The 15,765-nt window shown below is 46.3% G+C and overlaps 1 protein-coding gene across 1 annotated transcript in view; it reads left to right on the top strand.

Moving 5' to 3' along the window:
- Positions 1 to 15,765, top strand: part of faf1 (Fas (TNFRSF6) associated factor 1) — a 52,250-nt gene that overhangs the window by 23,320 nt on the left and 13,165 nt on the right. Inside the window, exons 9-11 of the mRNA XM_080833158.1 lie at positions 5,906 to 5,986; positions 6,522 to 6,599; positions 12,278 to 12,493. Coding sequence (XP_080689284.1) covers positions 5,906 to 5,986; positions 6,522 to 6,599; positions 12,278 to 12,493 — 375 coding nt within the window. The remainder of the gene's footprint in view (positions 1 to 5,905; positions 5,987 to 6,521; positions 6,600 to 12,277; positions 12,494 to 15,765) is intronic.

The raw sequence follows: 15,765 nt of genomic DNA, 5'->3' as shown, positions 1-15,765 counted from the left end.
TTATTTTAGGGCTTTTTGCCTTTATTCTGATGAGACAGGGAAGAGACAGGAAATTGGTGAGATGGGAAAATGGCGGCGGGTCAGACTTGCTTGCAAACTTGCTTGCTTGTGGCTCCAGTAGATTGAGGCCCGGTGTGCCGTCCTGTGTGTCTGTGGCCCTCTGTGCGTTGGTGCTGTCTGTGGGCTGGTGCTGTCTCTGGGCCTCTGTGCGTTGGTGCTGTCTGTGGGCTTCTGTGCGTTGATGCTGTCTGTGGGCTGCTGCTGCTGTCTGTGGGCTGGTGCTGTCTGTGGGCTAGTGCTGTCTGTGGGTTATCTTGCTGTCTGTGGGCTGGTGCTGTATGTGGGCTGCTGCTGTCTGTGGGCTGCTGCTGTCTGTGGGCCTCTGTGGGTTCTCTTGATGTCTGTGAGCTGCTGCTGTCTGTGGGCTGCTGCTGTCTGTGGGCCTCTGTGGGTTTTCTTGCTGTCTGTGGGCTGCTGCTGTCTGTTGCCCTCTGTGGGTTATCTTGCTGTCTGTGGGCTGCTGCTGTCTGTGGCCCTCTGTGGGTTCTCTTGCTGTCTGTGGGCTGGTGCTGTCTGTGTGCTGGTGCTGTCTGTGGGCTGGTGCTGTCTGTGGGCTGGTGCTGTCTGTGTGCTGGTGCTGTCTGTATGTGGTGCTGTCTGCAAGCCTGCGAGCGAGCCGAGTTCAGGTCCTGTGCGTTGGCGTGGTGGGAACTGTTAAGGCACGACACGCTGGCCGCCTGAGGGGGACTCTGTGCTCGGTGCTGTGAGCTGGAGTGTGCTCACGTCTCTGACGCGCTCGCCTCACATGTTGTGACAGCTCCCAGCTTCTCACGGAATGCCTCGCCTGTCTTTAAGAGGAACACAATCATTAGGTGCAAACGGCAACAGAAAAATGTTTCCCATAACAGTGCAGTATAATCTTCACTGTGATGTCAGGCATGGTTAATTAATGCTTTGCATTGTTGACTAATTACCTCCTCAAGGACAGTGGAAACAAGTACATAACGAGTTATTTGGAAGACACTAAATATTCGAATGGTTTGATTGGTTGACATATTATATTGTGTCATTACAAGGCCAGTAGCGTGAAGGAAGGGTCCACGTTGCAGTTTGACATGTGCACTGTGTGTGAAGTATTTAGTCCTTTTTATTACACCAACTATGGCCGTGTCTGTTTGTGTATGTGTGCACATGTAGGTGTGTGTGTGCACTATGCACATGTAGGTGTGTGTATGTGAGCACATGTAAGAATGTGTGTGTGTGTGTGTGCACACATAGGTGTGTGTATGTGTGCACATGTAAGGCTGTGTGTGTGTGTGTGTGTGTGTGTGTGTGTGTGTCGGTGTTTGTGTTTACCAGGCTCCCTTTGAGTTTGTCTGGCCTCTGTGTGACTGCTCTGTCAGCTTTGAAAGATGGGATTCATGACTCAGAAAAGAATCCCGGCAGCTAGCGTCTGACAGCATCCTACGTCTCATATACAGCCGCGGAAAAAATTAAGAGACCACTTCAAAATTATCAGTTTCTCTGGTTTTACTATTTATTGGTATGTGTTAAAGTAAAATGTACATTTTTGTTTTATTCTATAACCTACTGGCAACATTCCTACCAAATTTCAAATAAAAATATTGTCATTAAGATCATTTATTTGCTGAAAAATGACAATTGGTCAAAATAGCAAAAAAGATGCAGTGTCTTCAGATCTCGAATAATGCAAAGAAAACAAGCTCATATTCATTTTTAAACTACACAATACTAATGCTTTAACTTAGGAAGAGTTCAGAAATCAATATTTGGTGGAATAACCTTGATTTAAAATCACAACTTTCATGTGTCTTGGCATGCTCTCCACCAGTCTTTCACATTGCCGTTGGGTGACTTTATGCTACTCCTGGCGCAAGAATTCAAGCAGCTCGGCTTCTTTGCATGGCTTGTGACCATCCATCTTCCTCTTGATCACATTTCAGAGTTTTTTTTATGGGATTCAGGTCTCGAAATTGGGCTGGCCATGACAGGGTCCTGATCTGGTGATACTCCATCCACACCTTTACTGGCCTGGCTGTGTGGCATGGAGCATTGCCCTGCTGGAAAAAACACTTCTCAGAGTTGGGGAACATTGTCAGAGCAAAAGGAAGCAAGTTTTTCTTCCGGGACAACGTTGTACTTTGCCTGGCTGAGGTTTGTAAAAGACCATAAGGATTGAACCAAAGCGGACTGGAGGGTCTCCTAGTTCGTCTTCTCTGATGAGTCCAATTTCACAGTAGGTGCAAGACTCTGTGGCTTGTAGGCCTCTCCAGGTCTCCGTCTAACCATCAGACGACCATGTGTTGGGCAAAGCTGAAAATTAGACTGATCAGAGAAGACGAACTAGGAGACCCTCCAGTCCGCTTTGGTTCAATCCTTATGGTCTTTTACAAACCTCAGCCAGGCAAAGTACAACGTTGTCCCGGAAGAAAAACTTGCTTCCTTTTGCTCTGACAATGTTCCCCAACTCTGAGAAGTGTTTTTTCCAGCAGGGCAATGCTCCATGCCACACAGCCAGGCCAGTAAAGGTGTGGATGGAGTATCACCAGATCAGGACCCTGTCATGGCCAGCCCAATTTCGAGACCTGAATCCCATAAAAAACACTCTGAAATGTGATCAAGAGGAAGATGGATGGTCACAAGCCATGAAAAGAAGCCAAGCTGCTTGAATTCTTGCGCCAGGAGTAGCATAAAGTCATCCAACGGCAATGTGAAAGACTGGTGAAGAGCATGCCAAGACACATGAAAGTTGTGATTTTAAATCAAGGTTATTCCACCAAATATTGATTTCTGAACTCTTCCTAAGTTAAAGCATTAGTATTGTGTAGTTTAAAAATGAATATGAGCTTGTTTTCTTTGCATTATTCGAGATCTGAAGACACTGCATCTTTTTTGCTATTTTGACCAATTGTCATTTTTCTGCAAATAAATGATCTAAATGACAATATTTTAATTTGAAATTTGGTAGGAATGTTGCCAGTAGGTTATAGAATAAAACAAAAATGTACATTTTACTTTAACACATACCAATAAATAGTAAAACCAGAGAAACTGATCATTTTGAAGTGGTCTCTTAATTTTTTCCGCGGCTGTATGTGTGTGTGTGTGTGTGTGTGTGTGTGTGTGTGTGTGTGTGTGTGTGTGTGTGTGTGTGTGTGTGTGTGTGTGTGTGCGCATGCATATCTACGTAGGGAGTGCATGTTTGTGGAGGGGGTTTGCATACACATAGGCCTAGACAGGCTGACCACAGTGTGTCCTCTGCAGTGTAATCATCCAGACACTGACCCCCCCCTCCCTCCCCCACACATACACACACACACACCCGTCCCAGTCTGTCCAGATCAGAACCGTGTTCCTGCCCAAAGGTAGACACAGCAGCCCATGCAGCTGCACAGTATTTACGTGTCATTCCTTTTTATCACACCAAGTGCGGCCGTGTCTGTGTGAGTTTGTGTGCACCAGAGGAGGTTCTTCCATTGAGGAAATGGAGGAAGAACCTCCCCAAACTTTTTGAGAAATGTATTTTTGTAATTGAACTGACTAAACTCCTTTAAAAATGCAGTTTGATATCAGTATTTAATACTATGCATATTATAATTTGTTTCCTTGAGTTAAAATAACATTAGCACCCCCTATCGTAACAAGAAATTACTGCACGGAGGACGTCCTCCCTTTGGCTCCCATTGACATCAATGTAATCTGTCTCTGAAACTGGCGGTTCTTGGGTCTCATTCACTTACATTGCCAAGGGGAGGAAAGACCTCCCTAGCGTCTGAGTCTGCGCCAACATCACTTAACCAATAAACAACGGATTTGGCGTTGGAGGGAGGGGATTAGACATTAATACCATTCTCTGCAGAAGGATATCGATAACACGTCACCCTTAAAGATTGTTGTAGAAAGATGGCAAATAAAGAGGATGTGCAATGGAAAACGAAGATATTGTTCATGTTTTATTGAACAAACCGTTTCATTCATTGAGCTACAGAGAGAAGGTTAGTATCAAAACAACAGGGAAACCTGTTCCAAAAATTCAAGTCACTAAACCCAATGGTAAAACCGCTGCCGTTAATGCTAACTGGTATGCGAAATACTTATAGCTCACTGGTACCATAAAAAAACAATCGGCTGTACTGTTTTGTTTTTAAATCGTTCATACGCCTCTTGTTAGTCTGACTGTTCACGTTCAGCTGACATTCTGAATGGAAATTGTTAATGAATGTTTCAGATCGCGATGTGTTTCGTATCTATTCTAATTAGCCTACACATTGACCAACATTCTGAAACATCCATTAACGTCCACATTTGCCACAAACAATGTTAGGCTAACAGCCCATGTTAATAGTTCTGAAATAATGTTCTCTTACTTGTTGCCTTTGTAACTTGTTGTTTAATATTGTGGAAAGGATGTTAGTGAATGATTCAGAGCATTTTAAATGGCATCACTTTTGGTCTTGTGTCTTAATTTTCTTAAAAAAATTGCAGCTGAAAATAAAATTAGTCAAATAATAACCAATAGCTTTAGTAATTGAGGGGGAAAATAGGCCAAATGGTAGGCCCAAAATTTAGAATGTAGTTTTTAAAATCAAGAGTAGGCCTGATTTGACTAATTGGCTTTGCATCATTTCCTTCTGGCCTTGTCTAGCCCAAGGACATGCTGCCCACCAGCTTTTTAAGTACAATGGTGCCACACTGGTGGCTTTGTATCAATTGTATCCCTGCCTGCTATTTTGTAGTACTGTAGTCCACAAAAACACCCTGAAACAACTTGTATCTCACATACTTATGCCACCAACGGAATAAGCAGGCCAATGGCAACCAGGCGCACAGTCCTTCCTCCCTCACTTTAAAAACCACCAGCCGCCACTGGTGTGCACATATAGGTGTGTGTCTGTGTGCACATGTAGCTGTGTGTCTATGTGCACATGTAGGTGTGTGTGTGTGTGTGTGTGTGTTTGTGTGCACAAGTAGGTGTGTGTGTGTTTGTGTTTGTGTGCACATGTAGGTGTGGTGCTGTTTAGATGGCACAAGGTGCTCATCTGATGGAGGCCTCAGTGGCTTTGGGGCCTTAATATGTTCAGATGTGAGCAGCACTGATATGCATGTGCACACACACACACACACACACACATTGGCTGAGTTCATTCACGTCACAAGCCTTTGTGTTTGGGGACGGTGCTGAATAAAGGCCCATGTCCTTATTCAAGTGTCCATGTGTGCCTTTGATCGTCCTGCGTGTCACCGACGCTTCATGCTCTCGCTGTGTCCCTCCCATTCACCGGGGCCGCAGGAACTCCTCACAAACGGCACTGCCGCTTCAGGTCTTTCAGGACCGCCAAAACAATCCGCGCTCTGCGGCAAGCAGACAATAGAAACAGAAGTATTTCTCCCGGCATTGATGGAGGGGGGAGAAAGGGAAAGCTTCCTCCACGGCCTCCTCCCAGACACAGCAGGTAGAGCAGGGATGTGGTGTCTGTCCCGGGGCAAACAGGGGCTAGAGGCCAGCAGAAAAGGAGCCTGCTGTTCGCCCACAGAGGAAGGAAGCCCCCAATATCCCCCATCCCCCCCCCCCCCCTCGTCCCCAGACCTTATGGCTTAACCACAAACTTCAGTCTTATTTATTGGTTTCTATTTTGTACTGTGTACATTATTTTGTACATTAGCAGAGTAGTGTTTCTCTGTCTGTGTGTGTTTCTGTGTTTGTGTGTGTGTGTGTGTTTGTGTGTGTGTGTCTGTGTGTGTGTGTGTGTGTGTGTGTGTGTGTGTGTGTGTGTGTGTCTGTGTGTGTGTCTGTGTGTGTGTCTGTGTGTGTGCCCTGTTAAGTGTGTAGTGTGTAGTCAGGTAAGCCCCACTAATGTTAATTCTGCTTTGGTCCCCCTGACAGGATGAGCGGGAGGCCAGAGAACTGGTGAAGAGGGAACAGGACGAGGCCTACCGCCTCTCTCTAGAGGCCGACCGCAAGAAGGTGGGTGAAACCATCTCTTCCACAGTCATCTCATTCATGACATGCTCAAAACACCCTTCTGATGGGTCAAACCATCTCTTCCACTGTCATCTCATTCATTACCTGCTCAAAACACCCTTCTGGTGCCATGTCGGCATAATCACCATATGACACGTTTAAGCTTGTTTTCTTCAGATCAGATTTTTCAAGATGGTTCTCATCTCGAACATGGACTGTTTGACTCACTGGGATTCAGTAGGCCAGTAGACCGCTTCGGTACGGTGTGCAGTAATACTACCTGTGCAATAGCTATTAAGTCTGAAACTAGAGAATTTTATGCTCTTGTGATATTTCATGCTCTTCAGAAGGCTAAGAATAAAGAGTAAAATGCTTTGTGAGCCTCGCTGGTCTTCAGTAGTCCAGACGGATCGATTTGGTGCCTATCTTGGGCCCAGCTCTTGTCATGTGACGGTGGAGTACTCCTGCCATCTTAGAGTGCTAAAGTGTCTGTGTCTGTGTGTGTGTGTGTGTGTGTGTGTGCTCCTGCTGGTTTCAGAGGGAAGCCCAGGAGAGAGAGGAGGCTGAAAATGTGCGTCTGCAGCAGATCCAAAAGGAACAGGAGGATGAGCGGGAGGTGAGTCATGCACTCACACACACACATGAACACACACACACACACACACACACATGAACACACACACAAAGAACACACACATTCAAACTCACACATGCACACACACAATCAAATGACACACACAATCACACATAGACACACACATAATACACATGCATACACACATCTGTGCACATATCGACATGTACACAATCGTAGACAGACAAACACTCTCACACACACAAATAAGCAATTGATTACATAATAGCATACAAACACAATCATCCACACCAATACACGTCACATCACATTAGACCATTTATTCCTTCTCACGTAACTGCATACCACCCACTTTATTCCCGTACTCACGCTAACAAATAATTTTGAGACTTAAGTTATATAATTATGGTGACAGCAGCCATTATTCAATCAGTTTATGGAAATACAGGCTTTTGTGTCGTCTCCCTCGTTCTTTTTTTCCGGTGTGTATCATTCCGTTCGCTTCTGACAAAGACTGAACGCATTAGCTCATAATCTGGTCTGTGCTTTGTCTGAGGTTCTGTATTCTCACTTATTAATGTTTTTATTGCATCTCTCCAGTTGATGTATGACCAGACAAGAATTAATACAACTAACCTTAAGTTTGTACAGGGAGACCCATCTCCCTCAGTCTGACGAACACACACATGTGTCCATACACACACGTCCACACACACACACACACACACACACACGCACACACACACATACACGCACACACACACGCACACACTCACGTCCACGCACACACACACACACACACACACACACACACATACACACACACACACACACACACATATACACTGTTATTACAGTATACACACAAAGGGCCTCGCTGGCCCATGAGGCTGGGCTGGCGGAACAAAAGGCAGAAGCACAAAGGCTTACATGCGTACCAAGGCAAACAATCACGACTGGGCCAGCCCAACGCCCGTGTGCGTCCTCACAACATACCCCTCACCTCTCACCCTCCTCCCCGCCCCCCTCATCGGGTCTGTTTGCTCTGCGTCGTGCTTCCCACCGCACCCAGCGGCCTCACATTTGTCACATTAGTTTGAACAGGGAGAGCCTCAGACAAAAGCATCCCCGTCTCCCCTTAATTATAGCACTTTAGGCCGCCTCTCTGGCTCTCTCTCTCTATCTCTGTGTGTTTCTGTAATACTGTGCTTGCCCATTCAGGGGCAGCAACAATGAAAGGAGCTCTGCATGTATGTAACAGTGTAGATGTTCAGAAATATGATCCCTCTCCTCCCACACAGAGGTACACACAATTACAACTAGATACACAATAGCCTGTTTTTCAGTTTTGCAAGGAATTGTGTACCTGCAAGTAGGCTTGGCTTTCATAGTGACCTATGCTACACACACATACAGTGGGGAAAATAAGTATTTGAACCCCTGCCGACTTCGCAAGTTTGGCCACTTCAAAGAAATGTGTGATCTAGAATTGTAATGGTAGGTGTATTTTAACAGTGAGAAACAGAATATCAACAAAAAAATCCAGAAAACTGCATTTTATAAGAATTATGACTTTATTTGCATTTGATGCAAAAAATAAGTATTTGAACCCCCAAGCAAACAGCAATAATCCTGGCTCCCAATGGCCAGTTATGTGCCCAAAAAGCACACAGATTAGTCCTCATTAGGTCTAACAAGGTATACCTGATCTCAACTGATGACCTGTATAAAAGAAACCTGTCCAAAGAATCATACTTCACACCTTCAACCTCACCACCATGGGCAAGACCAAAGAGCTGTCCAAGGACGTCAGAGATAAGATTGTAGACCTGCACAAGGCTGGAATGGGCTAAAAAAACACCGGCAAGCAGCTTGGTGAGAAGCAGATAACTATTGGTGCGATTATTCATAAATGGAAGCAACACCAAACAACTGTCACCTGCTCTAGGTCTGGGGCTCCATGCAAGATATCCCCTCGTGCGGAATCAGTGATCATTCGGAAGGTGCAGAATAACCCCAGAACTACACAGGGGGAGCTTGTGAATGATCTCAAGGCAGCTGGGACCAGAGTCACCAAGAAAACCATTGGCAACACACCACGCCGTCATTTTTTGAAGTACTGCAGCACTCGCAAGGTCCCCCTGCTCAAGGAAGCGCATGTACAGGGCCATCTGAAGTTTACCATTGCACACTTGAATGATTCTAGGGAGGATTGGGAGACAGAATGTGGTCAGATGATACCAAAATCAAGCTCTTTGGCATCAACTCGACTTGCCGTGTTTGACAGGGGGGGGGGAATGCTGAATATGACCCCAAGAGTACATCATACCCACCATCAAGCATGGCGGTGGAAACATTATGCTTTGGGGCTGTTTCTCTGCCAAGGGTACAGGACGACTCCACCGCATCAAGGGGACTATGGATGGGGCCATGTAACGTGGAAGATTGGGCTTGAACCTCATTCCCTCATTCCCTCCCATTGAAAACACAACCTTAAAGATTTGGAGAGGATCTGGAAAGAGGAGTGGACCAAAATCCCTCCTGAGATGTTTGTAAACCTGGTGACCAACTGCAAGAAACATCTGACGTCTGTGCTTGCCAATAAGGGTTATTCCACCAAGTACTAAGTCATTTTTGTCAGTCAGTTTTGGGGGTTCAAATACTTATTTTTTGCATCAAATGCAAATAAAGTCATAAATGTTATAAAATGCATTTTTCTGGATTTTTTTGGTGATATTCTGTTTCTCACTGTTAATATACACCTACCATTACAATTATAGATCACACATTTCTTTGCAAGTGGCCAAACTTGTGAAATCGCAAGGGGTTCAAATACTTATTTTCCCCACTGTATATGTTGAAACAAACACACACACCTACACACACACACACACACACACACACACACACACACACAGATTGTTTTTTTTCCATTGCCCCTTTTGGCTGTGGTGGTATAAACTCGATAAACTCCAGGGTTAAAAAGCATTGTTACATGCAGAACAAGCAATCTGGCAAACTAGCCCACATATAATTCGAAGCAACAAACATTCATGTTGGTTATCAATTTTTACCAAGCAACCTTCATTATCTTCGACGAGCGAAAGTTAGCTTGAAAAATAAACAGGTTGCTTTCTTTTAGACCAAATCAAAGGTTTCCTTTGTGGGCTTATGTTAGACATACCTAAATAACGTTACACTCTGCGTTCAGTTCGTCAAATATTTTTGTATGTCGAGACACCTTTATCCCTCAAGAGAGTAAACGTATGGAAATGCGAATCCAGGCTGTACTTTGTCGACAAGCTAAGCTGAGCAAAGCGACGGCGAACGACACATTCATATGGAACAGTGGGTGGCCGATAATTGGCATTGGCCCTGTGTAATTGTGTCAGGTCTCCTTTCACTGCCCTGGCTGACCTCTCTTTTGGAGAGTTAATGTTAGTGATCTATATATGCATGAGGAGCTGTGTGTGTGTGTGTGTGTGTGTGTGTGTGTGTGTGTGTGTGTGTGTGTGTGGTTTGTGCTCTTAAATGAGGGGCTGTTCACCTGGTGTCAGTAATGGACCTCGAGGGAAAAGGCACGCTTCGCAAAACCCACAAACACCCCCACCCACACACGCTTCCAACTGGGTGTGTGTGTGTGTGTGGGGGAAGTGGGTGCAACAGGTTTGTTACAGCTGTCCTTGTGCTGCTGCTGCTGCACACAGATCAAATCACCAGGGCAGATGCCTCTTCGCCCACCTCACGCTCACACTCACACTCACGCTCATGCTTCTCTTCACTCTGACATTACAACTGCTGCACGGCAGACAGCCTGGAGACGCATGCACCTCCACTCCTCTGTCACAGTGTGGTCGCTGATCACTGAGCATAACCCCGACAGGGCGTAAGGACGCGAAGCAGTGCCCGTCTCACAGACCGTGTGGACACAGTCAACACCAAAAGCACAATTGTAATTAACCTCTAGCACAGAGGAGCTCTGGGAGAGAAAAGCCGCTGTGTTGTGTTCTAATCCCCTAGTTGTAGTCGTAGTCGACCAGGTAGAAAGATGGCAGATACTATAGAGGTGTGTGTGTGTGTGTGTGTGTGTGTGTGTGTGTGTGTGTGTGTGTGTGTGTGTGTGTGGGTGTCAGCAGCTGCTACTGGTTAGTTCAGCTCCCTTTGAGCAGAGAGCTGAGCTGAAGCCTGCTCCAATGCCTCATTGCCCCTAACATTGTGTGTGAGTAAACAAATCAGTGGGATACTGCACACACACACACACCACTACCACCAATACACCTGGAGCTTAGCCAAGTACCAGCCCAACCATCCTCTCACTACACACACACACACATTCTCAGCCAATATGACTGTTGTCTGGTCTCCGTCTGCTGAGTTGCTACAATAGGCCTCATAAGAGCAAACAAAGACCCACTCTCTCGAACAAAACCAAAAACTATGTTCAAGACGTGAGTAGGAGGAATTCCCTTTCTTCTATTTGTTGTTTCTTTTTTGTGTGAAGTGGTGGATGAAAGGAGTTGGAGAGAGAGAGAGAAAGAGAGAGAAGTGGTGATGTCATTTATTCTCCCTCGTCAAGTGTTGTTGCTCAACCACCCCTCTTCCCCCCCCCACCCTGCTGTTTGTTTTGTGTTCTGAAAGGATGCTCTATCTCTCTATCTCGTTCTCTGTTCTTCCTCTTTATCTACCTCTCCCCTTTCCCTTCCTTTCTTTCCCTCTTGTTCTCCCTCTTTTCTTCTTGTTCTCTACTCTTTCTCCCTTTTTTCTCCTTTTCTCCTTCTCTCTCACTCGCTCTCTCTGTCTCTATACCTATTTTGTACTGCTTTTCCCTCTCCTTTTCCCTCTCTCTCCCTCATCCCCTCTCCCTCCCTCCCTCTCTCCCTCCCTCTGTCCTCTTTGTGTGGTGGCTCTTGGGCCTCTGAGTGACGCGGCGGGCTCCCAGAGGGCCTCGCGTGTGCAGGGCCCCTGCCTGCTCACCTGGGGGAGCGTGGGGGAGCGAGGGTCGCGGTGCTGCCGCACAAAGCCTGCTGCCACTAATGAGCTACTGTTGTCTCCTCTTATGAAATATAATTGCATTACGGTGGGTAAATAAAGCTGCCGCATGTTGTCCCAGCATATGCTACCCAGTGTCAAAACAGGAACAACAGACAAGGAGGCGAGGGGCTCCCAGGGGCCGGCTAGCTAGCTCGACCACCTCCCCAAACACACACCTGACCCAGGAGAGCTCATTTCAGCTCCAGGTTCAAGTCTCTCTCTCTCTCTCTCTCTCTCTCTCTCTCTCTCTCTCTCTCTCTCTCTCTCTCTCTCTCTCTTCTCTCTCTATCATTTTCTCTCTATATCTATCATTCTCTATCTATCTATCTATCTATCTATCTATCATTCTCTCTCTCTCTATCTATCATTCTCTCTCTCTCTCTTTCTGTCTATCTATCGTTCTCTCTCTCTCTCTCTCTTCTCTATGTCTCTGTCTGTTTTAACCTACAAAAAGTTTTTTTTTCTGCCTTTCTGCACACTTTTAATAAAACCTCCAAATATGTTTCTGCAAATTGTTTTCCCTACATCGTCCGTGTGTGAGTTTACAGCATCCTGTAGGGTGAGAGTACGTGTAGAAGCACAGTAGTGTGTTTAAGGAAGGTCGAGAGGACGTCCACACCATTGCCAAGTCTTAATGGGTTTCTGCTGTCCCCTCTTCTCTCGTCCAGGCCATCCGCCTGTCATTGGAGCAGGCCCTACCGCCCGAGCCCTGCGAAGAGGGGGGAGAGCCCGTCAGCAAGCTACGCATCCGAACGCCCAGCGGGGAGTTCCTGGTGCGGAGGTTTCTGGGTAGCTGCAAGCTGCAGGTGCTCTTCGACTTCGTGGCCTCCAAAGGCTACCCCTCAGACGAGTTCAAGGTCCTCACCACCTTCCCCCGCAGAAATGTGAGTCTGCTCACGCACACACACACACACACACACACACAAACACACAAACACACACACACACACACACACACACACACACAGATTCAAAGACCGGTGTAGATGTTTCCTACTCCTCTGTTTAACCTAATACAAACTCAATATCCCCTCTCTACCCAGAGCCTCCAGAGTGGTAATAAGGCATTTTAACAGAAACACTAAAGGCCCCCACATGCTTATCCGATCGTGCTCTCCGAACTCACGAGGCACGCCCTAAAACGCCCTCCTTGAAGTGGGACCACACCTTTGAGCACCTCGGAGAGCCATCCGAGGGTCTCGGACGGCCTCTGGAGCACCGCTTGAATTTTCTCACTATCCGATCCGAGCTGTCCGACACCCCTGGCTAAAATCACGTTTCCTGTTTGGTTCCCTATATGACAGCACCGCCGTTTTAAAAAAATCGCTGAGAGATCGCTGGGAACCTGGGGCTGGAGGTTCATGAGTGCATTAGGAGTTGGAGAAAGATCAGGGACAAGTTTGTGAAAAATAAAAAAATGATGAAGGGCACTAGCGGCGATGCAGGAGGAAAACCGACATCTCCCTTCTTCCTTGCTCTATCGTGGCTCTCGCCGCATATAAAGCATAGGGAGACGTCGTCTAATTAACATTTAATTAACATTTCTTGGTTTTCGAACAGCCTCTTTGTGTTTGAGTTAGCAGAGCATGCAGTGTAAATGATTCAATTATAAAATAACCTGAATTGTAGACGTAAAAAAGCAGAACTGTTTGTGTGGTATAATAATAGAAAATATTCGGCAATAACCGCGAGCTTGGTCATTGTCGTTAGTAATTCATTTCACAACAACAGCCTCTGATCATTAACTGAAAATACACGGGATAAAAACAAACGATTTCATATTTTTATAGTTTGTTGTTGATGATGATGTAATGGCCTTGTAACATCATAATAAACCGTTGGTAATCTCCACAGCCCCTCGTAGAAACATGCAGGTAGAGGTGAGTCGTACGATCATCAGATAAGAAAGGGCGTGTCTCTCGTGAAGTCGTACGAGGTGAATTGGATAACCATGCAGATGCCTTAAGTCTTGCATCATAGAACTAACATGTGCTTGAGGCTTGGCCCAGTCACCACTTTATACACGCACCTGTTGCCATGGCTGTACTCTGCTGGGTAGCACCTCGCTGCTGAACATGCCCAGGCCTGGCACAGAGATGGCACAGAGTTGGCACAGAGATGTCTCCTATCCGAACAACACTTCTCTGGGTTTGCCGAAGGCCTCCTCCATAAGGCTGACAGTAGGGACTTGGCAGGCCCACGTCAGTGTGATTACTCATGGTACCGACCTGGAAGTGGAGTGTGTTAAGATTCATCCCTTTAATCCCACTGTGTGGCTGCGAGTGGCATCTCTGTCCGTAATCCCGGCCTGTCTGCTGTGGACTGGGACTGTGCAGATCTGTGGATTAAGCCATGCTGGACTAATGAGCAGCCTGTTTTTTCTCTCCCTCTCTCTCTCTTTCTCACTTTCTCTCGGTTAGTGTGTGTGTTTTTCTCTTTCTTTCCCCCCCCCCCCCCCCCTCTCTCTTTCCAAATCCAAAAGTGCATTTGTAATTTGCTGAATATTAATTAGGGTCCTTTGGATGCAGTAAAGAACACTGGCTACTTAGGATACAGTCAGCAGTATTCTCCTCAGTCCCACACAGCCCCTCTGCCAATAGCTGCAGCTAGCGGCGTAATTAGCGGCTAGGGCCGGGTTAGCGCGGTGGCAGGTAGCTAATGAGCAGCGCGCAAGCTACTTGCTTAATTAGCGGCATGGAAACAAAAATGAGCTTTCCGCTAATCAACCAGGGGGAGGTGTGCAGGCCTGCCCAGGCTGCCTGCCAGCACGTCCACTGGGAGAGTGCTCTATCAAACACGTACACACATACACACACACACACACACACAGATGCAGGCACACTTAAGGCAAACACACACTTATGAACACTGCCCTCCACCCACACACACACTTAGGAACAACCCCCTCACACACATACATAAACAAGCGCATGCGTCACACACACACACACACACACAAACACTTTGGAACAACCCCCTCACACACATACATAAATACGCGCACGCACGCACGCACGCACGCACACACACACACACACACACGCACAAATTTAGAGAGGCAAACTTAAGATGAACATGCTGTGATAAATGCTCCACTCTCACACATGTACACAAACAACCACACTTTACATAAAAACACAATTATGAACACCCTCCCCAGCCACACACACACACAAGTACACACACACAGGCACACACACACACACTTACAAACCTGCAAGCATTTCTTAACATGCACTCGATAACCCACACCCCTAAGCACACTTTCATTCTCTCCCATGCACACACTGTTATGAAGACATACAAACACAGGCATGGTCTTAAACCCGCTGGCGCACCTAAATATTTATAAACAAACAATGAATAAAAACTAACATGTGCATCCAAACACACACACACACACGTACACACACACACACACTTTTGCATTTCCTATTGTTGTTCAGCAGTTGAAGGCTTAATTGAGTGAATTTTGTTCTATCCTGTCAAATGAAAGTCTTTTGCGGGAAAAGTAGAAATGTATCTTGTCCTGAGGCCTGATTGTGGCTGGAGATGTGTGTGTGTGTGTGTGTGTGTGTGTGTGTGTGTGTGTGTGTGTGTGTGTGTGTGTGTGTGTGTGTGTGAGGAGGGGGGGCTGGAAGGGTGTGTGAGTGGCAGAGATGCTTGCCAGTGTTTGTGCATCTGAACACAGTGCCCAGCCTAATCCCACCTCTCTATCCCTGTCTAATTAAAAGCATCGCTTTCCCCTGGCTCCCTCTCGCTCCCTCTCTCTCTCTCTCTCTCTCTCTCTCTCTCTCTCTCTCTCTCTCTCTCTCTCTCTCCCTCTCGCTCACTCTCCTGCGAAGGGGATTAAGGGGATGTACGACTATTGCATTTGTAATTCTCCACAAATGTTTAAACTGCCTCTCACCAGCACTCCTGCATCAAACACCCAGATCAGTGTTGGCAATAAGAGAGTGATCAAATGTAGGATAATTAATTATGGATGGAGGAGAGGAGGGGGGGTAAAAGTGACTGAATACTAACTTGCTGTCTTTGACACTCTGGGATGTGTTTTTCAGGGATTGTTAGTTTCTTTTTTTATTATTCTTTCATTCTCACTCTTTTTTGCTCTCTTGTCGTTTGTTGTGTTAGTGTGCGTCTGCCAGAGTGTTGT

This window comes from Sprattus sprattus, assembly GCF_963457725.1.
Source record: "Sprattus sprattus genome assembly, chromosome: 2".
NCBI classification, from domain to species: domain Eukaryota; kingdom Metazoa; phylum Chordata; class Actinopteri; order Clupeiformes; family Clupeidae; genus Sprattus; species Sprattus sprattus.
This window is presented reverse-complemented; position numbering and strand designations above follow the sequence as displayed.